The 27,350-nt window shown below is 45.2% G+C and overlaps 1 protein-coding gene across 3 annotated transcripts in view; it reads left to right on the forward strand.

The window, feature by feature from the left end:
* Positions 1–27,350, forward strand: part of PFKP (phosphofructokinase, platelet) — a 383,854-nt gene that overhangs the window by 130,741 nt on the left and 225,763 nt on the right. For all 3 annotated transcript variants that reach the window (XM_078663306.1, XM_078663305.1, XM_078663307.1), the window contains exons 6-8: positions 17,739–17,783; positions 17,897–18,005; positions 19,069–19,164. In XM_078663306.1, the coding sequence (XP_078519432.1) occupies positions 17,739–17,783; positions 17,897–18,005; positions 19,069–19,164 (250 nt within the window). The remainder of the gene's footprint in view (positions 1–17,738; positions 17,784–17,896; positions 18,006–19,068; positions 19,165–27,350) is intronic.

The following is a 27,350-nucleotide window of genomic DNA, read 5'->3' on the forward strand; positions in this document are numbered from 1 at the left end:
TGCAAGGTTCCATTCTTTATCGCTTGAAAAAGCTGCAGTCATTCCTTGATAGGGAGAGCGTACCTTTAAAACAATTATGTATAGCCCACTGTTCTGTAAATAGTCCTGGCTCTAACTTCATGCAATCCTGATGGGTGAGCTACAAAGCTTGTTCTGCTAACTGCAGAGCGCTGCATAACTCAACGTATGCGCCTCTGATATTTTCACGTATTCCCTGTAGCTGTGCCCATTTATTAACAAGTTCTAACCCCTCTCTCCTAACAGTCACACCTGCTATGTTTTTATCTCTACTCACTCTTCAAATTTCGTAACTTGCTCTTTTCACTCATAAATTGTTTCTGCTCGATTTCAAATTTGCTGCTGGAATTGCGGCCACTAATTTAGTTACAACATATTTTTATGAAAAATTTTTACAAAATTACGTGATCTAGGAAAAGATACAACATATATTCTATACCAAATGTTTGGGTTCTCTTATCCACACATGATAGTGACTTACAATGTACTCAATAGGCCCTGATTGTTGGTAGCAGTGTTAAAATATGGAATTTCCTACATCCTTCCAAAATCAGTCATCAGATGGATGCATAAACATGCTCAAAATATATATTTTCACAACATGGAAGAAAGCTGTGAAAAGTGCTCATAAAAGCATTACAATGACAGACAAAACAAGCATTAGAAATGCAATCGGGCTCGGATTTATTTGAGTTTGAGCTAATGGCATTGTAAATGCCAATGTCTTTTTGCCATGTGTTATGGAGTGTGTGCATGTGGTGTGTAGTGGAAGTATCTTGGTTGAATTGTAATTTTACCAATTGTGGCATGCTGTGCTTTATATGAATATGTTTAAAAGTAAAGTGTACCATACTGCGATTGCTTGGTGGAAAAGTGCACTGCCGGCTGGAGGTGTGTGTGCCTGGTGGAAGGGTGCACTGACGGCTGGTGGGTGTGTGCTTGGTACTGTCACTCTGCTGTCACTCTGCACTCACTGTCACTCTGCACTCGCTGTCACTCTGCACTCACTGTCACTCTGCACTCACTCTGCACTCACTGTCACTCTGCACTCACTGTCACTCTGCACTCACTCTGCACTCACTGTCACTCTGCCCTCACTGTCACTCTGCCCTCACTGTCACTCTGCCCTCACTGTCACTCTGCCCTCACTGTCACTCTGCACTCACTGTCACTCTGCACTCACTGTCACTCTGCTGTCACTCTGCACTCACTGTCACTCTGCACTCACTGTCACTCTGCACTCACTGTCCCTCTGCTGTCACTCTGCACTCACTGTCACTCTGCACTCACTGTCACTCTGCTGTCACTCTGCACTCACTGTCACTCTGCACTCACTGTCACTCTGCACTCACTGTCACTCTGCACTCACTCTGCACTCACTGTCACTCTGCACTCACTGTCACTCTGCACTCACTCTGCACTCACTGTCACTCTGCACTCACTCTGCACTCACTCTACAGTCACTCTGCCCTCACTGTCACTCTGCCCTCACTGTCACTCTGCCCTCACTGCCACTCTGCCCTCACTGTCACTCTGCCCTCACTGTCACTCTGCACTCACTGTCACTCTGCACTCACTGTCACTCTGCTGTCACTGTCACTCTGCTGTCACTCTGCTGTCACTGTCACTCTGCACTCACTGTCACTCTGCTGTCACTCAGCACTCACTGTCACTCTGCTGTCACTCTGCACTCACTGTCACTCTGCACTCACTGTCACTCTGCACTCACTGTCACTCTGCACTCACTCTGCACTCACTGTCACTCTGCACTCACTGTCACTCTGCACTCACTCTGCACTCACTGTCACTCTGCACTCACTCTGCACTCACTCTACAGTCACTCTGCCCTCACTGCCACTCTGCCCTCACTGTCACTCTGCCCTCACTGCCACTCTGCCCTCACTGCCACTCTGCCCTCACTGTCACTCTGCACTCACTGTCACTCTGCACTCACTGTCACTCTGCTGTCACTGTCACTCTGCTGTCACTCTGCTGTCACTGTCACTCTGCACTCACTGTCACTCTGCTGTCACTCTGCACTCACTGTCACTCTGCACTCACTGTCACTCTGCTGTCACTCTGCACTCACTGTCACTCTGCTGTCACTCTGCACTCACTGTCACTCACTGTCACTCTGCACTCACTCACTGACACTCTGCACTCACTGTCACTCTGCACTCACTGTCACTCTGCACTCACTGTCACTCTGCACTCACTGTCACTGCCACTCTGCACTCACTGTCACTCTGCACTCACTGTCACTCTGCACTCACTGTCACTCTGCACTCACTCTGCACTCACTCTGCACTCACTGTCACTCTGCACTCACTGTCACTCTGCACTCACTGTCACTCTGCACTCACTGTCACTCTGCACTCACTGTCACTCTGCACTCACTGCCACTCTGCACTCACTGCCACTCTGCACTCACTGTCACTCTGCACTCACTGTTACTCTGCACTCACTGTCACTCTGCACTCACTGTCACTCTGCACTCACTGTCACTCTGCTGTCACTCTGCACTCACTGTCACTCTGCACTCACTGTCACTCTGCACTCACTGTCACTCTGCTGTCACTCTGCACTCACTGTCACTCTGCACTCACTGTCACTCTGCACTCACTCTGCACTCACTCTGCACTCACTCTGAACTCACTGTCACTCTGCACTCACTATCACTCTGCACTCACTGTCACTCTGCACTCACTGTCACTCTGCACTCACTGTCACTATGCACTCACTGTCACTCTGCACTCAGTCTGCACTCACTGTCACTCTGCACTCAGTCTGCACTCACTGTCACTCTGCACTCACTCTGCCCTCACTGTCACTCTGCCCTCACTGTCACTCTGCCCTCACTGTCACTCTGCACTCACTGTCACTCTGCACTCACTGTCACTCTGCACTCACTGTCACTCTGCTGTCACTCTGCACTCACTGTCACTCTGCACTCACTGTCACTCTGCACTCACTGTCACTCTGCTGTCACTCTGCACTCACTGTCACTCTGCACTCACTGTCACTCTGCACTCACTCTGCACTCACTCTGCACTCACTCTGCACTCACTGTCACTCTGCACTCACTATCACTCTGCACTCACTGTCACTCTGCACTCACTGTCACTCTGCACTCACTGTCACTCTGCACTCAGTCTGCACTCACTGTCACTCTGCACTCAGTCTGAACTCACTGTCACTCTGCACTCACTCTGCACTCACTCTGCACTCACTCTACAGTCACTCTGCCCTCACTGTCACTCTGCCCTCACTGTCACTCTGCCCTCACTGTCACTCTGCCCTCACTGTCACTCTGCACTCACTGCCACTCTGCACTCTCAATCTGCACTCTCAATCTGCACTATCAAACTGCACTCTCCACTCTCAATCTGCACTCTGCACTCTCAATCTGCACTCTCAAACTGCACTCTCAAACTGCAATCTGCACTCTGCACTCTGATTCTGCACTCTCAATCTGCACTATCAATCTGCACTCTGAATCTGCACTCTCAACTCTCATACTGCACTCTCAAACTGCACTCTCAAACTGCACTCTCAATCTGCACTCTCAATCTGCACTCTCAATCTGCACTCTCAAACTGCACTCTCAATCTGCACTCTCCACTCTCAAACTGCACTCTGCACTCTCAATCTGCACTCTCATACTGCAATCTCAAACTGCACTCTCAATCTGCACTCTCAATCTGCACTCTCAATCTGCACTCTCAATCTGCACTCTCAACTCTCATACTGCACTCTCAAACTGCACTCTCAAACTGCACTCTCAAACTGCACTCTCCACTCTCAATCTGCACTCTGCACTCTCAAACTGCACTCTGATTCTGCACTCTGATTCTGCACTCTGATTCTGCACTCTCAAACTGCACTCTCCACTCTCAATCTGCACTCTGCACTCTCAAACTGCACTCTGATTCTGCACTCTGCACTGCCCGTAGTCCCCTCACACGCAGGCGGCTATGGAAGCCCGAAAACAAATGGAAGCACACTAGCTGGTAAAACAGTCCTGAGGGTTAATGCTCCTGCTGCTGAGGTATGGGTGTAGCCTGCAGGTCTCAGGGAAGAATCCAATGGACAAACCTAGGTGAGCGACTGTACATTCTCTAAGCTCCGTGTTTAATTTGCAGATCACACCCTCGTATCCGGGTAAGATAGCTCAGTTGGTTAATGTTGCTGCAATCTTTGTATATTCACGAGGCAACAGGGTTGAACGCTGGTCGAGTACATCAGTGAGTTAATGGTTCTTCAGCCAGTGTCTCCTTCTGCCCATGGTTACGAGGAGCCAAAGCAGGGGCCAGGCCCACCCAAATGTGAACTTTGGCCCACCCAATCACGGCAGAAGAGGCCACGGAGAAGGCACCTGTTAAGTGCTCCATCAATCTCAACGTCAGCATGTAGAAATGTTGTTTTCACCGTCTTTAAAATTGAAAATGGGTTTTGGGGTTAGAGGTGAGAGAGGAAACAAGTTAACAGGGAGAGCCGAGCTCAGGCTCTGGCTTGGCTCTTAGAGCCATGCACAATCCGAGCCCTGAAAATGTTTGCTATGTAAAACATATAACAAACATCATGTAAAATATGATACACTTTTTAAAATATTGATGAGACTGTATTTCTTTAACACAAGGAAGCTTTGACATAAATATGTGACAATACAGTGCTGCACTAACACACTTGTTATAAGTGATAATTTTTAAACATGAGCTTACAGTCATGCCTGCCACTGGCCTCACACTAGTGGCAGTGCTATTAGTGAATCAACAGGCAAAACAGTTGTCACGTGGGCCCTGATAATTAAAGAGCAACATTAGTCTATTGAATGAAGCGCAATAGGTTTTGTATAGTTGGTTTTCTAATTCATGTATCTGAATGTGAAAATATGAAGAACATCGAGTTTTGGTGAAATGAAATATTTGCCCAAGCTCACACAATTTCAGTGGAAATGCTGCAATTTATCCAGGTTTTATGTTTTCACTTTGTACAAATCAGCCGCTAAATGGCTAATTGTCTCTCCTTCTTATGTTAGTGCTTTGGTTTTTACCTTCCAGGTTTTCTAAGATTTTTATCTAGTGTGAACTCTACCTGGAGATATTGAAGCGCTTCACATGAACACCAGTTACAATGTACATGGTAACATTCATTTATTTTAGGCACTTGAGATTTGCCCAAAATCACAGGATGTTGAGCCAACACCATGACTCAAACCTAGCTTGTTCAGTTTCAAAGTTGGAAGCTCTCGCTGTGACGCCACATCCTGATGAGATTGAGGGTGGCAGGCAGAAAGTTCATAATAGTTCGGCTTATTATGGGCTCGAATTTTCCAACAAGACCTCAGGCTGAGCCAGAGCCAGGCTTCAGGCTCGAACCCGGATGAAGCTTTCAGTGCCTGTCTTCCTGTCAAGGCTCCGGTGTGGTTACAGGTACCTCCTTAACGTTGAACTGCTGTTACAATCTGCTTGGAATCCTGGTGCTGCTGGTGCTTAAGCCTAGCCTGCTGGAAATTATAAGAGATGAGCTGTTGAGCATAGGCATCCGCTGCTACTCTAAAATATCTCTCTATATGCTCGTTATGCCTGTTTGGAGGAAGATATGATGTAAAACTTGGGGTTACAGAATTGACAAAAATTGGACCCACAGTGGCCCACCCAAACAAACCCGTGGCCCATCCACATCAACACTCCTGGAGCCGGTCCTGAGCCGAAGGCTGGCAGGTCCCCTGGGTCTGGCAACCGGGCCTTTCCCTGCAAAGGCTGCAGACACCGTTTATGCGACGGCCGGACTTCATTGTGCAAGCCACTTTTGTATAAGAACTACAGGGAGCCCCCAGAATCCTCTGGTCAGACCACAAACCCCAAACACATTTTATTGAGTCCAGCAGAAAACACCGCCACTCTACAAGCTCTGGGCAGAAGGAGGGACGAAACCAACGCATTCATTCCTTTTGTATTTTCATGTTAAGGTCCGAGCAAGTGGCTCAGGGGGAGGAAGGGCGTCAGGCTGGCTGCTCAGGGCACCAGGCCTTGCTCCTTGGTGGGCAATCATCTGTGAAACTCGGAGGCCTCTGCCATCACTTTGCGCTACACCACTGCCATGAAGCCTGCCGTGCAGGGCTGAGGTGGTGTGAATAACGCGGGATGTGCCTGAGTGCAGAAGGGTTGTAGATGTCAGCTTTCACAGCTTCGGCAGAGACTTCCTCTGGCTGAATGATTCAGCAGACAAGTAGCACTCTTTACTCACTGCCCTCTTCGAAGCGCTCGCTATTTCACCCAGAATGACTCGAAGCACCCCGTAAAGTACACACACGCCCGCTTGTAAGTATGTTAAGTTGCATGTGGCTGCTTTGAAACGGGCATCTTTTATCCAATTCGAAGCGCTCCATGGTGCATCTAGCCAGCTCCTAGGCACTCTTTATTGCATCTGTCCTGTTTCGCCGTTACAGATATGGGAGGGGGCCGTGGGCCCCCGTGTCTTGCTGTCTCAGCGCCGGATGAGTGAGGCTAATGAAGCCCTTTCCCGGCCTGGCATGCAGCAGCTGCGCGCTGAGCGCTGCTGAATGGTGAACGCGCCCGGCCATCTGGATTCACTTACGGAGGCACCCTGACAGCTCCTAATTATAATTAATGTACTTCTTTGCGTGCACACGAACGAAAAATGCCAAACATGGCTGACCAAAACGACATTTAGCCTATCACTTCAAGGCTATTAAAAAGACACCACTGCGAAGACGAATCACTGGCCAGATGACATAACACACTAAGGAATGTGTGGAATGTGTCTCGCCAAAGCCCTAGGAGAAACTTTTTTTTTCTCTTTAACATTAGGAGCTCGAAACTCCTCCCACTTTCGTGGGCGGAGGCCGAGCCCTAAAAATCAGCTCAACCTACCCCTTTAGGTGTCCTTGAATAAAGTGGGAAAAAACAAAATAGAATACATTTGTAAGTAAAAGAAATTACATGTTCATTTTGTAACCGCTTACTTACGAACATGTATCATTAAATACAAATGGACCACTATTTCAAATAATAGAACTGGTTCACCATTATCTGAAAAAAAAATACACACCACTGCATAGCAGACAGCTTATTTTTTTAAAGAAATCACACATCCACGTAGCAATACGTTCTGTTTTTATGCGATTTCGTGATACAATTATTTTTTGTTAAATACAAAAAAATGCCCTTTTACAAATGTGAGAAGGGTGTAAACATACTTCTCGCAAGAAAAAAACAATGGATTGAGTCCTTTATTTTTTCAATGGTTAGGATCCGAGGCATCTGTACCATCCAGACTACAAAATTAAGAAGTGACCTTGCTTTTTTAACTGCTGCCACCCCCCCCCCCTCCCGCATAGTTTGTGCAGCTAGTTTCCACTCCACTTGTCTCTGTGTCTAGCCAATGTGGCTTTAGCGTCCTGCTGTTGGCAGTCTGAAGGTATTTCTCACTTTGTCAAGTATTTCATCGTGTATTAAATACTTAACGTGTTGGCAGCAGCACCGAAGGGTACTGGGCATCAGTGAGCAGTTGCTGTGCGGCCAGACAAAGGCATTTTAATTGCACACCGATATTTTGTCTGGCTTAATTTACAGAGCTATATACACACCCTAGAATGCTCCCTGAAAAAAGTAAAAATATTTTGACCGAAAAACAAATACCCATTACTGCAATCCGTCACAGTGGAAAGGCATGGAGTAAATGCGCGAAAATCTGCTTAATACTGGATGGTAGAGAATGTTTGGAATGTAAAAAAAACAGTCCGTTTTTAGAATAATATCGAATGGGCTAAAAGTGATAAAAATGTGCCAAACTTTAGGCAGGAAAAAGTGTCATAATTGGGAACTTTTTCTTTTCTGTTCTATTTGATGTCACTCAGAATCCACCAGTGAAAACAATATCCGTTATTCACTGTTAAACACTGGCAGATTCAGATAGTGGCAGTAGCTTTACAGTCGACAAATTCATACGTTAACAGTTATCAGTTCATGTGATACAGCCAATACACCTGGCAAACTCAAATATCAACACCACACATCTCTATGCTATACGGCCAATATTGAGTGTAATGGTTGTCTCATCTCTTAAAATATGGTGTGGAGTCAGTAAAAATGTCAAATACGACTGTAAAGTTACTTCTTGTAGTAACTTCAAAACTGTATTTGACATTCCACACACTTGGTAGGGATCTCCACAATCGAGGTGGAGAGGTCAGTATGGGAAGATATTGGTGTATGAATTTGGACTATTATTTGGGGTGGGGGCCTACCCATCACTTGAAATGATAACAGACGTTGCCAGGGTGAACCCTTGAAGTCACTAAATTAAGGTGAGTTCAACCACCTGGTCGTTCTGATACTGACCAAACAGCCTAAGTTTAGGGCATTATGGTAAGTATTTAAGCAGTGCCAAAATTGTATGAAGTCAAAATGCTAAACAATAAAAATACCAAACTGAATTAGAATGAGTAAATTTTTATAAACAAAATGACATTAATCCAATAAAGGAACCAGAGGTATGAATCTTTAAAGTTTTAAGTAGGACTAAAGCCAAGAAGCACAATCCATCAGTGACAGTCAACAGTTGTGGTAGGCCGGAACCTAGACACAATTTGACGCTCACCACGATGTATGAACGAGGTACCTCTTGCCCAAAGATTTTACCTTGTATCTTTGGCCCTTTAAGTCCCAATTCACCACATGAGTGCTCTTCTATAGCCCGCTAGGACCTCAGGGGAGCTACTTAGATTCTTCAAGTCCACATCTTTGTCCTGGTTACAAGAGGGAGCAGGTTCAGTCCTTCAGGGCTCCTCTCAGGTCACAGACAGCAGGTGTAGTCCTCTTCTGTTCTTCCTCATATCCAGCAGTGTTCTGACGTGGGTGCCTGGAAATGACACATTTATGCCTGACACCAGCTAGTGAGTGGGAATGACTCAGGGGCACGTTCTAACCAATAGGGTAAAAGTTCCCAGTGACAACCTTACCCACTTTGGGCATTTTTAAGATAGCGGAAGTCGTCAGCCACACTAAACTTGGGCTTTAAGTGCTGGGGTTGTGGGGGGGATTGTAATGTGGTCATCCTAGTGTCATTCTACATCTAACACTAAAGTACAGTTTCAGGCTGCCACTGTAACCGCAATAAACTCAGAGACAGAAGTCTGGTAGCATAAAATCAGAGTCCTTCAGCCACCAGACCGTGGAGCTGCAAGAACGGCCTCTGCATCCTGCTCTCTCTGTCTTCAAATGTGGCCCAATGATTATATGTAAACTCAGAGGCAGAAATCTGGTAGGACAAGAGCAGAATCATCTTGGCATCCTGTTTTTTCCTTTTCAAGTGTTAAATGCTGCTCAACAGAACTGTCAAGCAATATTTGGCACCGTGCTTTCAATATGGATGGGCACTGCCCCATCCCTTCTGCTGAGCATTAAAGGAGTTATTCCCAACCATTGAAATTGACCTGTCAATCACAGTGACCAATTGTGTAGCTCCTTTGAGGAACTTCACACATTATGCACACCTTATTCAGGCCAATTCGGGCCTGTAGAAGTTGGAGGATAAATGTAAATTAGCCTCTTGGAACTTCATGTAGGGAAAAGGTAACTTTCTAAGAGTTGCTTTCCCTCAACATTTATAAAAAAATCTGGCTCCACCATAACACAGGACAGGAAGGTCTGGCTCAGTGGAAATAGCGCTAGTCACTGTAAGGACATGTTAACATTAGGGTCTAACAAAGGCAAAAAATCTTCCCTGACCTTGCAGAAAAGGCGTATTTCCTACACTAGGGAATAGTTTACAAGTTTATTAAACATTTTAAAAAATTAGATAAAATATTTTTAAGTTACATATTAATGTTAATTTTTTCTTTTTATTTTAAATGTAGAATAATATAATGTTACAGCATTCATAATTTACGTTTATTTGAAAAATACATTTAAAAGAACATTATCATAAATATATTAAACCCCTTATTCAGGCCAATTCTGGCCTGTAGAAGTTGGAGGATAAATGTAAATTAGCCTCTTGGAACTTCACGTAGGGAAAAGGTAACTTTCTAAGAGTTGCTTTCCCTCAACATTTATTAAAAAAATCTGGCTCCACCATAACACAGGACAGGAAGGCCTGGCACACTGGAAATAGCGCTAGTCACTGTAAGGACATGTTAACATTAGGGTCTTACAAAGGTAAAAAATCTTCCCTGACCTAGCAGAAAAGGCGTATTTCCTACACTAGGGAATAGTTTACAAGTTTATTAAACATTTTCAAAAATTAGATAAAATATTTTTAAGTTACATATTAATGTTAATTTTTTATTTTAATTTTAAATGTAGAATAATATAATGTTACAGCATTCATAATTTACGTTTATTTGAAAAATACATTTAAAAGAACAATAAAAGCAAATCAAGACGGAAATCAGTTCTATTATTTGTTTTTTTTAATGAGCACAGGTGTACTAGGATCATCAAAATAATTGATAATTGCATTATAATTACTGGGCATAGAGGTCACTCCCAAAAGAACTAACCAGCACCCATATCTGGAACTCTAGAGGGGTGCAAGCTGTGACATTAAATTACCCATATGTCATGTAAAGCTCAAAAGATATGTATTTGAAAAGGAGAAGTTTTTTCTAAGTTGATTTTTCTAAGCAGAATACACATTGTTTTTCACATATTTTACTGTAAAGGCATATTTTCACAATGTTTTATATTCTTTATTGCATTTTGTTAGAAATGAGGTCTCTGGTTGGCTAAGGCTTGCGCCAAAGCTAGACGGAGACCACCACTCTAGTCAGGGCAAGGGAGTTACACGCCAAAGATAACCCCTGCTCACCCCCTTGGTAGCTTGGCACGAGTAGTCAGGCTTATCCCGGAGGCCATGTATAAAGCATTTGCGCACGCACACAGCAACAACATCCCAGGCACACTACAAAAGGAACTCCACACAAGGTTATATCAAAAATAGCCTTTGTATTCTCATAACACATTAGAATAGTAAATACATATTATACATGGTGCCACCTGGCACTGGGTCATATCTACATGGGATTATATACACCTGACAGGGCCCACTGGAACACTGTCAGAACCATCACAGAGTCAATCAATCAATCAGGAGTTTGTTAAAGCGTGACTACTCACCCGTAAGGGTCTCAAGACGCTAGGGGTGGGGGGGATTGGGGGGGTGCAGGTTCCATTCCATCAAGGAGGGGGTCTGTCGAAGAGCCATGTTTTGAGGTTTCTTGTGAAGATGGGGAGCGATGTTGTCTGTCTGAGGTGGAGCGGAAGGGCGTTCCATGCTTTGGCCGCGAGGAAGGAGAAGGAGCGGCCTCCCGCTCTGGTCTTTCTGGTGCGGGGGACCACAGCATAGGAAAGCTGGGCTGATCGTAGGGTCCTTTGGGGTGCGTGGAATTTGAGTCGGCTGTTCAGGTATGCTGGTCCGGTGCCGTGGAGGGCCTTGTGTGCGTGGGTGAGCATCTTAAAGGTGATTCTCGCCTCGACGGGGAGCCAGTGGAGTGTGCGCAGGTGCTGGGAGATGTGGCAGTGTTTTGGCAGGTTGAGGACCAGTCTTGCGGCGGCGTTCTGGATGTTCTGTAGCTTGCAGATGAGGTTTTTGTTTATTCCGGCGTAGAATACGTTGCCGTAGTCGAGTCTGCTGGTGACCAGGGCGTGAGTGACTGTCTTTCGGTGTTCGAGGGGGATCCATTTGAAGGTCTTACGAAGGAGGCGGAGGGTGTGGAAGCAGGAAGATGAGACAGAGTTGATCTGGCGGTCCATTTTGAGCTCGGAGTCCAGGATGATTCCCAGGTTGCGTGCGTGGTCTGTGGGGGTTGGAGGGTTTCCGAGGGCGGTGGGCCACCAGGTGTCACTCCAGGCGTCGGGGTTTGGGCCCATGATGAGTACTTCTGTTTTCTTGGTGTTTAGTTGTAGGCAGCTGTTTTTCATCCATTTGGCGACGGCTTCCATGCCTTCTCGAAAGTTGCGTCTGGCGGTGTTGGGCTCGTTGGATAGGGAGAGGATGAGCTGGGTGTCGTCTGCATATGACACGATGTTGAGTCCGTAGGTTCTGACGATGGGGGCAAGTGGAGCCATGTAGATGTTGAAGAGCGTCGGGCTGAGGGAGGAGCCCTGGGGGACTCCGCAGGTGATAGGTGTGGGGTCCGAGAGGAAAGGGGGGAGTCTGACCCGCTGCGTCCTGCTGGAGAGGAAGGAGCAGATCCAGTCGAGGGCCTTGTCCTGGATTCCTGCATCGTAGAGTCTGCGTATTAGGGTGCGGTGGGAGACTGTGTCGAACGTCGCTGATAGGTTGAGGAGGATGAGGGCTACTGTTTCTCCTTTGTCCAGTAAGGTGCGGATGTCGTCTGTTGCGGCGAGGAGGGCGGTTTCCGTACTGTGGTTTTTTCTGAAGCCGGATTGGGAGGAGTCGAGGATGTTGTGTTCTTCAATGAATGTGGCGAGTTGGCTGTTGATGGCTTTCTCGATGACTTTCGCTGGGAACGGGAGCAGGGAGATGGGTCTGTAGTTTTTGGGGTCGGTGGGGTCCGCTGAGGGTTTCTTTAGGAGGGGGTTGACCTCGGCGTGTTTCCAGTCGTCGGGGAATGAGGCGGTCGCCAGGGAGCGGTTGATGGTTTGGCGGAGGATGGGTGCGATGGTGTTGGCGGCTCTGTTGAAGATGTGGTGGGGGCAGGGGTCCATGGGGGCCCCTGAGTGGATTGACTTCATTATCTTCAGTGTGTCTTCGGTGGTGAGGGCTGTCCAGTCATCAATCGCTGGTTTCCGGGTGTCGGGGGTGGTTGGTGAGGGTTCAGTGTGTTGGTTGTCTTCGTCGAAGTTGTCGTAGATGCTCTTGATTTTGTGGTGGAAAAAGATGCTGAGTTTGTCGCAGAGGTCTTGTGAGGGAGGGATGTCGGTAGACTCGCTGGTGGGTTGGGCGAACTCCTTGATGATGCTGAAGAGTTCCTTGCTGTTGTGTGCGTGGGTAGAGATTCTGTCTTCAATCGCTTTTTTCCTCGTTTCTCTGATGAGTTGATGGTGGGCGTTGGTGGCGGCTCTGAAGTTGTTGTGGGCTTCTGTGGATTTGGTGTTTCTCCAGGCCTTTTCGAGGCGGCGGCATGTGCGCCTGGACTCTCGAAGTTCGGTGGTAAACCATCTGGCTTTCTTGGCACGGGTATTGTTGTTTTTCTTGAGGGGGGCTATGGTGTTGGTGCTGTCCGAGATCCATCTATGCAGGGTTCGGGCTGCGGTGTTGGGGTCATCGTTTTCCGCGATGGTTGGGGTGGAGTTGTTGAGTGAGGAGGTGAGCTGGTCATCGGTGATTTTGGTCCAGTTTCTTTGTGGAAGCAGGTGCTGGTGTCTGTGGATGGTGGGTGTTCTGAAGGTGAAGTGGACGCAACGATGGTCGGTCCATGGGAGTTCGGTGGTGTGGCTGAAGGTGATGGAGTTTCCTGTAGTGAAGAGGGGGTCGAGGGTGTGTCCTGCTGAGTGCGTGGGCTCGGTCACGATCTGGCGGAGTCCAATGTTGTGGAGGTTGTCCAGGAGGGATGTGGTGTTGGGGTCCAGTTGATTGTCGAGGTGGAAGTTGAGGTCTCCCAGCAGGGTGTAGTTGGTGGATGCGATGGCCTGCGGGGAGATAATGTCCGTGATGGAGTTGGCGAAGCGTCCGCGGGGTCCAGGGGGTCGGTAGATGAGGGTTCCTCGGAGGGCGGCGGTGGGGCTGGCCAGTATCTTGAAGTGAAGGTGTTCCATCAGTTCTGTGGACTCGTCAGGGAGTGTGCTCAGGCGAAGGCTGGATTTGTGGACGATGGCGATTCCTCCTCCTGGGTGGATGGGGCGGTCCTTCCTGGAGATCTTGTATCCTTGGGGGATGGCGATGGCGATGTCCGGTCCCGAGGTGGTGTTGGTCCAGGTTTCGGTGAAGAATGCTACGTCTGGGGTTGTGCTGTCGAGGAGGTCCCAGATTTCTGTGGCGTGTTTGTGGAGGGATCGGACGTTGAGGAGGATGCATTGCAGGGTCTTTAGTTCGGTTGTGTTCTTGTGGGCGGGTTGTGCTGGATCCGTGTTCTTGGCGGTGCTGCAGGTGTGCCGGCAGCGGTGACAGCTGAAGGGTCCATGGGTGTCGGCTGGTGATGCTAGCTTGCAGTTGTTGTTGCAGCCTGCGTTGAGTGCGTGGAGTGCTGCTGGGTCGTAGCGTTGGCGGGGCGGAGGTCCAGGGTTCCAGGTGCTGGTCGCGGACGGGTCGCAGACGGGCGCAGACGTGCTTGCCTTTGATGCGCCTTCGGTGCACCAGCGGCGTGCCCGCCATTAAGTAGGGGTCGGGGAGGGCTGGACAGCTGGGAGGCGGGAGTGGGGAGGGGAGCTGGATTGGGCCGGTCGTGCTGGGGGGGGAGGGGCCGCGGGGGCAGCAGCAAGAGTGAACTTAGTAAAAGTAAAACATATCATAAATGTACAACCAGTAACCACTGGTAATCACTGTACTTAGCATCAGCCTGTAACATAAACTACATTATGCACAGTATCACATTTAGGCGCAAATCACATTCTGCGCCAACCTCATCAACATAACCACATTATGCAATCCTCTCATAAGTCTAAATGCATTAGTCCCTAACATCCTAAGTATAACTCACATTAGGAAATAATCTCAGTGGAACATAATCTCACTAGCATAAACCATAATAGGAAAAACAACCTCATAATCAGAAAACGACATTTAGAATTATCAAAACAGGGTGCGTAAATCATACTACATGAATCACATTTCCTAGCACCACATAACTCACATTTCGCTCCTAAAAAGACCCTAGTGGAGGCATTACACACATTAGGGCCTGGCGCCCTATTACCTCACAGTCCCCCTAGCCAACTGGCCATCTCAAAAAGGGGGCTCCAATGCTCTATGTCCCAAAAGTCAGGGCACGCTGCCAAGGCAGCAGAAAGTCAAGGGTGCGCACTGCGCAAACTGAAACGTAGCAGCTGCCCACTAATGGCTAGGTAGCTGTGAATGTATGGGGCAGAGGAGTGCATCTCACTCCTAACTTAAAAAGACATGCCCCAAAGCACTGTGGCCTAAACAAAGCAGCTGCCCACTACTTGCTGGGCAGCTGTGAGTCAAGCGAAGGCCTGGCACTCATTGTGCCCACTGACAAATATGCGCAAAACGGTGCAGCTGCCCGCGCTGGTGCAGCACAGCTGGGAAAATAAGGATGGGTACTGGCACCACTGTGCTGCATGAGCCCCTCTGGGTCCCCACTGGACCTCCTAAAACATATGGGGCAACGTTGCAGCTGCCCACTGTCAGGGGGGGCAGCTGGGATGGCCAAAACTACAAGCACGGGCACATGAGGGCTCTCTTGCCCTGCACAAATACGTGCCCTATCGTGGGAGCCACGCAGGCTCTTGAAGAAACATAGGCCCCATGTTGGAGCATGCTGGCTTTTAAACAAAACATGCCCCCACAAAGAAACTGCTCTCCCAAGGGTGGAGCGGCCCACTGCCAGCTGGGGCCACTCACCAACTGAGCACTCACCAGAACAGGCGATCTCGCCGTAGCTCCTGGCGCCGCTCGGGGTCTCCTCTTGTTGGGACACTCAGCTCTCCTGACTTCGCTGCAGGTGGTGGGGAGCACCTCTGTCTTCTTGCTGCTGGCGCCCGCGGGGCTCTCCCTGACTCATGGGAGCCCTGCACAGGCAAGCGCCGTCTTCCCTTTGCCACTCCTCTTCACCTGGGCCCCCTCCTGGGACCTGGGACTTTGACATGGAGCCTTCAAGGCTCCAGGCAGCACTCTCTCCCTCTCGTGTTTCTGGCGGGCGGGACTTCCTTTCCTGAGGGGGAAGTCCCTCCCTGCTCCAAGCATTGCGCTGCTTGACTTCGTTTCCAGCCTCCAGCCACGGCAGTGAGACGTGGGGTAGTCTCCCGCTTTACATAAAGATACCAGCGGGGTGGGCACCCACCGTGACGGTAAATAAGCGGGGTGGGCACCCTCTGGGAAAAAGAATCAATCCAATGCGGCCATGATGCAGGGTGTGCACCGGCTACCATATTAGCAAAAGTGGGGAATCTCTACATCGGGATTCCCTCATGGCAAGCTGCAGCTCAGCGCTGCAAGGGCAATGCACAGGGACTCCTTCCTCAAAATAAAGGGGTTCTCCAGAAATAGAAAATAAAGCGCTCACAGGGCGCAAAAAGATTCAGCAAAGGTCCTGTAGGTCCTTTTAGGAAAAGTCCATGAGAGGTTTCAGGGGCATAGCTGGGCCCAGGGGCCAGCACACAGGGCCCTCCAGCAGGGAGGCAGCCCCCAAGGCGATTCCTCCTGGTCCCCAGCAGCAACAAACCCCCCTCCGTCAGGATCAGAAACAGGACAACATCATGGGGTCACAGCCCCTATATTTATACTACATTTCCCTTTGTGTCACAGCACAGGGCTTGGACTTGGAGCACTTTGTTTTGCCAAGCTCCTTTCCCCTTTGTCAGGTGGGGGCTCAGTGATTAAACGCACAACAGGGGGTGGCGCCAGCATGATGTAGGGAAGGCACAGCCCTATTCAGGTCCCAGGTACAACTCCTCCCGCCCATCTAGATGCAGGATCTCTCTATTCACCACTGGGCTGACTCGCCCTGGCTCCTGGAGCCACCAACACCTCTCAGCTCCTGTCAATCACAAGCCAGACAGGCAATTCACATCAGGCAGGCAGACACACAGTACACAGAATGCCAACTTCTAAAAGTGGCATTTCTCCACCAGTCACCATAAATCTGCGCACACCATTGTGCAGCATTTATCCTCACGTGTTCATACATACTAAACTCGCCACTGCACTCCTCTCATACCAGGAATTACCATGGACACACATATCCCCCATGCATTCCTATGGGAGGGCAGGCCAATCTCACCACACGCACTCAGAGCGTGCACACACTTTACACCGGGCAACAGTGCTAAAGTGCCCAGAGGCCTAAAATCACTACCACCATGTCAGAGCTTAAGGCAAAAAGTTCAGGGGTGAACCTGCCAAAAAGGGCCAAGTCCAACACATTTTAAAAAAATTGCAACTCTGGGTATGTATGGGTGTATGTACTGGTACTTGTAGAGCACAAACTGAACTCAAGAACATGGGTGCTGAACAAGGAGCATGGCCCAGAAAAGATATGTTTTTTGTGGGAAGGTCTAGGGTAGAGTGCCGGGTAAGAGGTAGTGCAGGTTTTTTCTTTTCTTTGTATGTATGTAGATATATGTTGGTATTTGTAGAACATAAAGTGTTGAGCAGAGGCACCCGGTAGAATTTTCAGCACTATCTAATTGTGAAAAAAACGTGAAATGTAATTGGTATAATTTAGCTAGAAACTAATTGAGGTTAAAATGGGAAAATGCAACCAACCACCAAGAAAGTAAATACTAAGAGTACCAAGCACTTAAATATAATTGTATATAAATGTATTAAATGTATCATGCTGTATGTTAAAGATCTGTTTGTTGGCAGAACAACTATTTTAATGAATATGTCATCTATTTGAAGTGGCACGTACAGTAGAACGGATGCTATTTCCATATTAAAAAATGTTTTAACACGATGCCTTATCAACAAAACAAGTTTAGTTGCAATTTAGAGATGATCACTACTCACTGGGCTAATACTTTTTATATGGATCAATATGCTGTCATTGTTGTGTTCTGTTTCATGCAGAGCTGTTGTAATAAATATGATCTCATTTGTCTTTGTAGCCACCAGAGAACCTTTGTCTTGGAGGTCATGGGAAGACACTGTGGGTATGTACCTTTAGATTTCATTAACCTTTTGATTAATTGTATTCATAATTATAATGATAAAATTGCTAAGCCTAGTTCCTTGCTTGGAGTGATATGCCTACTGTCTTGCATAGGTACCTAGCTCTTGTGAGTGCCTTGGCCTGCGGTGCGGATTGGGTATTTATTCCTGAAAGTCCTCCCCAAGAAGGATGGGAGGATTTGATGTGCTCTAAACTTTCTGAGGTAAATAATTAACTAGATATTTAAATCAGTGTTGATCCAGATTGGACTATTAATCCTAATAAGCAATTATAAGTATCCACATATACTGGTATCCACATATGTTTTCCGGTATCAACTTATTACAATTAGTTCACTGTAAGAACAATGTAGTGCAGTATATATTTAACCCTGTTACTGCATAGAAATCAAGTGTTACTCGGCTTTGGATGTAGCAACACAAAAAGCAAATTGAGTTGTTAATTGATGCTAAGAAATGGTGCCTAGACCAGCAGAGTATAATGTGTTCTTTCCTTTAAGAACTATCTACTGTATGGAAATCAATCTCCTTGTTATCATTTAAAACTAGATAAGAAAAACAGTCAGATAAAAAGAGATTTAAAAATAAGTGATGATATACAACGAACAATGAAAATTGGGTACTTTTATACATACTGATCTGTTTTTGGCCTTGTAATAATTTCTCCTTAACTTTCTGATGGAGCAATGTCTCCATAATATATATATTGGATGTAGTAGGGAAACCGTTGTCCAATGTTATGGAGATGTACGCATAAACAAATAAATAAGATTAACAGCAATGTTGCATGTCCTTTACAAAGTTCCAGGCAATTTCTCAGATGGTACAAGTGAGAAAATATTGACCAACACTTTTTTAACCAACTATTGAACAACTCAGTAGATGTATTGCTGAGATCATGCTCTAAAGATATTCAGGGTAATGACAAGTTCTCTTTGGTTTCTGGTAGTGCACAGCTGAGCTGTATAATTGCTAAGCAGGTTATATTTCTGTTGATTTATGCTGATGATGTAATACAACATTCCTTCTAAAAAATCATGGGACTCATTAGTGCCAGCAAATGTCTGCGGGGTACCAATTATTAAATACACACAGTAACCTAAGATGACACTCTACTGCAGCTAGTTTCCATGTGTAATACCGAAAAGCAACTGTGATGCCTTTGTATGCTATTTTACCTCGAGAATTATCACTATCCATATTTAACAAAAACATTTTTCTAACTATTTTCTTTTTATCCTGAATGGCTTAATTGTATTATCGAAGAATCGTGCAAGGAGAAAAAGACTGAACATCATTATTGTGTCAGAAGGTGCCATCGATTCCAATAACAAACCGATAACGTCAGAAATTGTTAAGGATGTGAGTATCAACTTCCTTGTTAATTAGTGTGTGCTTTAATTTTACACCCTTGTAACAGTTTTCTGTGTTTGATTCTGTATTTTCAACTTCAATAAACATAAATGAAAATATGTTACAGAATCCTGCTTTCTCTTTCCACGGAAATCTTGGGGCGTAAATGTGTATATTACTCTTTTTGCAATCGTGGGCCAGCCCATTTTACTTAAATACGTTAAATAACAGCGTGTATTGTGGTATTATGAACAGTGATTTAACAGCTGGTGAACAAGGCGACTTTAACCCCTTCGACGCTCATGACGAGCTGGGCTCGTCATGCAGTAGCCTCCTGCTACGCTCATGACGAGCCCAGCTCGTCATGAATGTGCGAGGATCGCGAAATCCCAGCACAGCAGGGGAATTCCCATAGCATCCAAGAGGTTAAGATTCTTTAAGTAATTTGAAGTGCATGAACCATAGCTTTATGATGAATGAGATGAATTCTTAAACATCCGTTAAGAAGACATCCATCTACCTATGATGGAGAGAAACCACTAAATGTTTGACTTCGAACTGAGGGCTTGCATCAGGCTGATGATAACTTCTGGAGGAACGTTTAAGTTGTGGTCTCCTAGCAGCCAGTGAAATTGAGAGTCAAGAAGGCTGAGCAAGACTCTGCCCACTTTTGCTCATAGCATTAAGATACATACACTCGTTGGTGACAGGAAACCGCCTTTACAAAAAGGTTTTTACCTCGTTGTACCTTTACCACACATTTTCAGTGCACATATGTTTATCACATGCACGACTTTACAACTCATGCCTTTACCACTCATTTAAGGTAAGTTGGGGGTGGGGGATCTCCCCCCCACAAATACATTGTTTTTAAATATAAAAACAATGCGTGGTAATGGCATACGATGTAAATACATATTCGTGGTAAAAAATGCTTGGTAAAGGCACTTATCTGCGTTGTACAGTCATAAAACCATTGGTGACTCTAGACCAGGAGATTATGTGGGATAATCGGACACACGTTTCACAAATTCAGTCAAGGTTTCAAAAAGCCATGTTGCCACTCGGTAGGCATGTGCCAGCATGCTGATGATGCAGGTGGTGTATAGCTATGAGCCCGAGGTCATGGAGAGCGTGGGTATCAATGGGAACTCACCAGTAATTACTTACCTTGATTTTTGCTCCAGCTCTGTGATTACTAAGTGTGTCTCATATCGATTCACCTTTGAATATTTCCTTCTGCATGATTGATATACCATGGCTAACACTCCAAGAAGATTGTGAGTGTTTCTAATAGGGCAGTGAAGAAGGAGATATAAATATGCCATATAGCTCGTGCATGTTGCAATGATGTGCTTTAAGTATCACTTGCAGCTCACTTATTCACTCGCTCACACTAATTCACTGACAGGTGGCCTATAAGTGATTTCTTTAGGCACCATAGCACCATTTTATCTGAGAGTTAACAGGTAAATAATCAGACAAACATTGGCACCTCTAACTAACAGAACATATTTAACCAATGGTATTCTTAGAGATCCAGGCATTGGGGGAGCATGCCCTTTCATATATGATTTGTTTGAGGTCAGTGGGACAGTATGGTGAAAAAAATATATTTGTTAGACTTCCCTCTAGCTTAAATTTGCCCTCTAGGGCAACCACTAAGATGATCGCTGCTCTCATTTTATCAATAGTAAAAATACCATTTGTTCCCCACAAAAGGCATATCCTGGATTAAGGCACTGGATCATGGATCATGCTTCCAACTATCCAGAACAAATGTTAGTGTCATCTGATTGCCATGTCAGTCCAATTGGTCTGGAAGCTTAGTTGCAGGAATGCAGCAGCAAAAACTGAATTACGCATCAGTAGTGACAAATAATCAAGTTTACCTCTGATCACACTCAATATAATATCCGCTAATGGAAATGGGTATCCCGAAAATACTTAGGTTCCATTATGTTCTTTTGGCTGACACTGCTTTCTTGACATCGGCTATAACATTTAAGTATGCAGCAAATATAAACGACATTTTTATGGAGAATGTTCTGATTTGTCAATGATGAATAAACAGCTTCCCCAACAGATTCTTCATGAATGAAGACCAGATACAGGAAAGTTCCCTGCTTGGAAATCACTTAATTAGTCAAAGCAAAATGAAAAAAGGATCATTTAGATGTTGGTTGCAAGGGACCAGGAAAGGAAAACAGATTACACAGATCTTATTCCATACCCTCTATGTGGGAGAAGGAAAACGTCCATACAACATTTCATCAGAGTTTCCTCCTTCTGGTATCCTTTGCTCATTTTGTAGGATCTTCTTTTTTGTCACATTTACTACACAGCATTCAGTACTGGGATACCTAACTGGCATTCAAATGAGTTTCCCGATCCCAGAAATACAAATACTTTATATCTTCAAAATGAATGAAAGAAAGCTATTTGTATAGCATACTGCTATCCAGAAACATGATGTGTTTGCATTAGCATATGATCTGTCAAACAAGGCTGCAGGAGAAGGGCATCAAAGAGGTTGTAGAAAATGCAGAATAGAATGTTGAGTTACTAGACCATTGTAGCCAAAATATTGAGGTCCAAAAACCAAGGAGGTAAATATATATTGATTAGTATAGATTTCTTCTACTTAACTCCACATATATGTACACCAACACCTCCTTTCATTGATCTTTGTTACCTTGTCTATAATATTCATGTACCTTGATATTCCCTACTTGATGTTCTGTACCTCCACTTACCAAAGACCCCGTCTACGGAAGATCATTGGAGAAGAGTCACCTTTTGAGTGTCTTGTGGGCTTGTGACTTCCTAATACAGAAGATTCAATATAAATTGAAGCTAATCTTGAACAAAAGAGTCATATTTTGCTGAAGTGGAGTGAAGTGTTTTACCAGCAGAAAGTAATTACAGAAGGGGCAGTAGATGAAACACACCCAATGGAGACTTATTTTGGATTTTGTACTGCAGTACTTTAGGTTTGTCAAGGGAATGCTTGCTTGCAATGTTGGCATGTGGTGGCCAATAAGGTCACCCCTCAGGGAAATAAGGACCGCCATTATACCTCGCAGGACAATCTCTACAGGACACAACAGGCCCCCTTGAACACAGACCAAAGCAGGAAGAGCTAAGTGCTGTTCAGCTATCTAGCAGAGCAAGGACTGTTATTGCTACTTACATAAGCTGTCAGTAAGTTACATTGGAGAGAAGGTTGAGGATGATGTTGGATTTCATGGTGCACATTCCTATGAAATGAGCTATGCCAGTGATGAGACTCCTCCTATTACTAGATCAGAAACTACATTTATGGGGGATTTAGCAAAAACTATCTGGATGCCATTTGGTACTTAATATTTTTTGTCAAGTGTCTGTAGATAGCTTCAAAAGTGAAAATACAGCTTGGTATCATCACTAATTGACCAGAAAGGGACTACTAAATTAAATGGGAAGTTAGGAAGTGACTAACTGTAGAGAATAAATAAAAGAGGCCACATGGAAAAATCTTTGTAAACGTAAGGGTAGTAAAAGAATACGCAAATATTCCCAATTGAATTTGCATAGATATTTAGGAAAAGTAAGTGTCGAACTATATAAGTGCTGAGTTTGACACTTTGGTCAGTTGTGGTCCAGTTTTTTGCTTTGGAAATGGGGAAACAGTTGCTTCCCAACTTTGATGACATCACTCACTAATAAGACCATATGTTAGTATAACACATATAAGAAACATATATGAAACTTCTAATGGCTTTAGACCTATTTGCATCTCTGTGGTTATCAGAAAAAATTAAAAGGCCCCATCTTCGAGGGTCTTTTTTAACACTACCCTTGTGAGGTAATTTCCTCAAGATATCCAGAAGAGGTTCCTTATATTATGCCAACTCTCACAAATGTCTTCCAAGGAACTTTCTGTTAAGTTTCACATTACAGTCCTGCCAAGATTAAAAATGTTTAAGCAGAGTTATTTCATAAGCAGCTGTTTGAAGATGTGCTCCTTCTTGAAAACTTCGATATCTAGTGGGCGCTACATTTCCTAGATCACCTAACCATTTAATTCTGACCACATAGATTCATCCAGATGGGAGGGAAAGCACTCTTGAGCATTTGATTTGTCATTAATTCTTGTCAGATTCCAAAGCAAAATCACATATCAACATATTGGGACTCATGAGTCTCAGGCCCAAATTGACTAAACTTCTAGCAATAGAGCATTGCATGAAAAATCCCAGTGCTGTGTTGTATGAAGAACAAAATATAAACCAGCACAAGATATAGTAAGAGACACCTGATGATAAGGTTACCAGTGAATCTCACACTTAAAATGGCTGTTTTGCATGATGCTTAGCCTCGCACTGTGGCGCAAAGGCGAATCAGCAGTGCCTAGTGTCAGATTTGTACTTAAGAGATCCCCTGCAGTACAAAGCCTTACTTGTTGAAATAGCAAATGGGTCATACAAGTAAGATGTTTTCTTTGGAGTAAAATACACCTTGCACATAGATATATCAGATATTGCAATTTGGTGCAAAAACCGGTTTGTGCTACTTTAGTGGAGCTGCTTTTTCACCAAAACTTGTGTTTTTTGCATTCTTCTATCACAAAGATGAACTGATTTGCATAAATTAGCAGGGATTAGCACAACGCTGTTTTGATGCTGTGCAAGTATAAACATTTTAAACAAAATATCTTATTACATTTTTCACACTAAAGTAGATTATTCCTGCAGTTTGCACCACTTTGCCCAACGCAATCTCAGGAAATTGAACTATCACTCTGACTCATCCTGCCAAAACTTAAAAAGATTTGATATCCAAGCAGTTTAAAAGTCAGCATTTTTTCCATATTCAATCGATTAGGATATGTAACGTGCAACTAATCACCCTACAGGCTATCCAGGCTTGCAGGCCCTTAAGGCTCAATGAAAACAGCCAGGTATTGAGGGCCCATCTGAATTCCGGAAGTGAGGCTGTGGTCCAGAGTTGCTAGTTGCTTGGGGGGGCTACACAAAAAACGGAGGAAAAACAATTAGAAAACATTGACAATTAGAGAAACGCCAGGAGAGGCACTCAAGAATGGGGGGTGGGGAGGGGACAAGGAGAAGGCACGCAACAATTGGGGGAGAAAGCAGTGAGAACAAGGGAAAAGCAAGGAGAAGGCATGCACAAATTGGCGGAGAAATCAGTGAGAACAAGGGACAAGCAAGGAGAAGGCATTCAAAAAACAGGGGGGAAAGCAAGGATAAGACATGAGCAATGCGGCAGCATGGGAAGAGCTGGGCCTGTGACCTTATTGACCTGCCTATGCCACCTACAGCCAGGTTAGCAGTCTACAAGAATCTTTGTCTTTAATTCAGAGCAGGAGCTTACATCCCAGGCAGTATCTCTTTGGTACTTATATGAGTTGAACGAGGTAGAATCCCTGGTTAGAATGCCACTCTTCTCAATCACGAGTGGGAAGTTGTTGCCACACCCAGATTTACACAAGGTGCAGAAACATCTGACCAAATTGTGCTGGACAAACATCTGAGCTGTAAAATCACCTTGAGAAATGGCTGCATTGGAGCCGTGACCTGTTTCCTGGCCCACGCTCCACTCTCACACAATCTGGGACTTTTTAATACTCCTGTCTGCCATTTACTCTTCTCCCCAACCCTCTCTCTCCCAACCCAGTCCCTTCTTCCACCACTGCTTTATAACAGCTCTGCGTACATCAACAACATAGAGAAAGTGGCGTTAAACCCTAAGGAAGTGGCCTGGGAAATCTGGGTCGGCAGAGTTATTCACCATTTCATTGGGTTTCATTCGTAATATGAGTCAATATGTGCGAATATACCAATATGAAATGGTAATTCAAGCCACCCGGAATCTCCACTCATATTTACTCCTAACTCTTGCTCAGGGTCCTAACGTTTGAACCTTGATCCTCAAGGGGATACTGCACAAAGAACTAAACATTGCAGAATCATCTATATATTAATAATTTCTGCAATAACTTCCCTTCCAGAATAGCTCTTTGAGTAACAGAGTGGCACGTTGTGTATTCTCAGGGGGATCTTCATATCATGGAAGTGTCAAGGACGCATGGGGGGTGTTCTGCTGTATGGCTATACAGTATTAGGAATGTTCCAAATTCTAAGGGAATAAAAGACTCTGGAACTTGCACTGCTCCGACATGGGGAGCAGGGTTGCATTCCAGAGGACAGTACTTAAAAGACCTGCCTCCAACACTCTTGAATTCCCACTCCCTGCTGTGGGAAGAGGTTTAATCATCTTTAATATTACACCATTTTGTGGTAATATTCATCATCTGTTAATCTTTTTTGTGACTCTATTGCACTCATAAATTAAGCTATTTGTAGTTGAACCTATGGGCATTTTGAATCACAGCACAATGGGGCGTATTTACAAGCCCCTATCCCCACCACAAAGTAACTTTCAGTGAGGTTGTGATGGCAATAGGGGCCTCGCCTTATTTACAAGGCAGAGTTAAACCACTTAACGTGGCTTAATGCTGCCTTGTTAATAAGGCACCCTTTCACGCTGTGTTTAATGTGAAAGTGAAGGGCAATGGGTGTTCCACCGCACCATCCATTGATTTTGATGCTGCCCCGTATTTACTAGGGCAGCGTAAATAGGAGGCACATGCAAAATTAAGACCGGGGAAATCCAGGGGCCTCATTTATGAGGCCTTGCGTGAGTTTTGCGCTTCCGATGCGTCACTTTTTGTGACGCATCGGCGGCGTAAAACATGCCTCCTGATGCGCACTATTTACAAAGTGACGCATCTAAGCAGATGCGTCACTTTGTAAACCCCTGCGCTACATTATACCTGCATCAGGTATAATGTATGCAGAGGGGGCGTTCACCCGCAAAAAGCCTCGTAATAGTGACGCAATGAAATCTATGAGATTTCACTGCGTCACTTTTAGGATGCTGTTGCGTCAAAATCTTGCACCTGCCTCACAGCAGGCGCAAGACTGACGCAAGCCCTTTCACATGGGGCTTTTCCCATGTGAAAGGAAGCATTGCTGGAGTTGCGTCACTTTTGTGACACACTCCAGCAATGCGTCACTTTTGCGTCTACAGATACGTCAGAAATACTGACGTATCTGTAACTCCTTGCGACATGATGCGTCATATTATAAATATGACGCATCAATCATGTCGCAGGGAGAGCGCAGTGAAAAGTGACGCATCGCTGTTTTCACGCAGCGATGCGTCACTTTTCATAAATGAGGCCCCTGGTCTTAATCAGGCGAAACGAGCAGAAATGCTTTATTTCTCCTCTTTTTTTGCTGTTTGCATGTGTGCTGCCTTGCGCAGCACACATAGAAACACCAAATATCCTTTGATTTATTATGTGCAGGAAGGTCCTCCTTCCTGCACATAAACAATCATTAAAAAAAAATGCAGTTTTGCAACTTTAATGTGTGCTGCATTAAGCAGCACACATAGAAGTTACAAAACGGCTTCAAAGATTGTTTATGTGCAGGAAGGGGGACCTTCCTGCTCATAAACAATCTTTCTGTTGCGTTGGCGTTAGGCAGCTTAATTTAGCGCCAGCGCCGGGGTAAACGTAGGGCTGCACCATATTCTAGAAAATAGTCCTGCTTTTTTTAAAGTGATTAAGCGTGTCATTAGCTTCTTGGCTTAACAACACGCCTCACTACTTTATTGTAAATATGCCCCTGTGTTTACTGACATTCTCTCTTACCCCTCCCTCCCCCCCGGTTCTCCACCTCAAGCCCGAAATACAAACAGAAACAACATTATCTGATGTCTCATGCCACCTAGCCTCACCTCCCTCATAGAACTCCATAACATTAACAGAAATGCATGTGTCTTCTTCCATGCTTCCCCCTTCCTCCCCATGTCACCTCAGGCTTCCAATTGTAAACAATGTACTAGAGGTGGGCAAGCCAACAAATTAACAGGGTAAACTAAGCCAGAGCTGAACCAAGGGTCTGGTTTGGCTCTTATACCCCTGAGATGAGCCTTGAAAATGTTTGGCATTAAAATCATACAACAAACATCACTTAAAATATGATAATGTCTTTTCAAATTTAAAAAAGTGAATTTCTCTAACATTTGTAACTTTTGACATTGATATATCACATTATAGGCTAACACTGCACATAGCAGTATGTTTTTTATTTGGTCGTTTTTAAACCTAAAGTTTGAACAAT

Source organism: Lissotriton helveticus, chromosome 10, assembly GCF_964261635.1.
Source record: "Lissotriton helveticus chromosome 10, aLisHel1.1, whole genome shotgun sequence".
Classification (NCBI taxonomy): domain Eukaryota; kingdom Metazoa; phylum Chordata; class Amphibia; order Caudata; family Salamandridae; genus Lissotriton; species Lissotriton helveticus.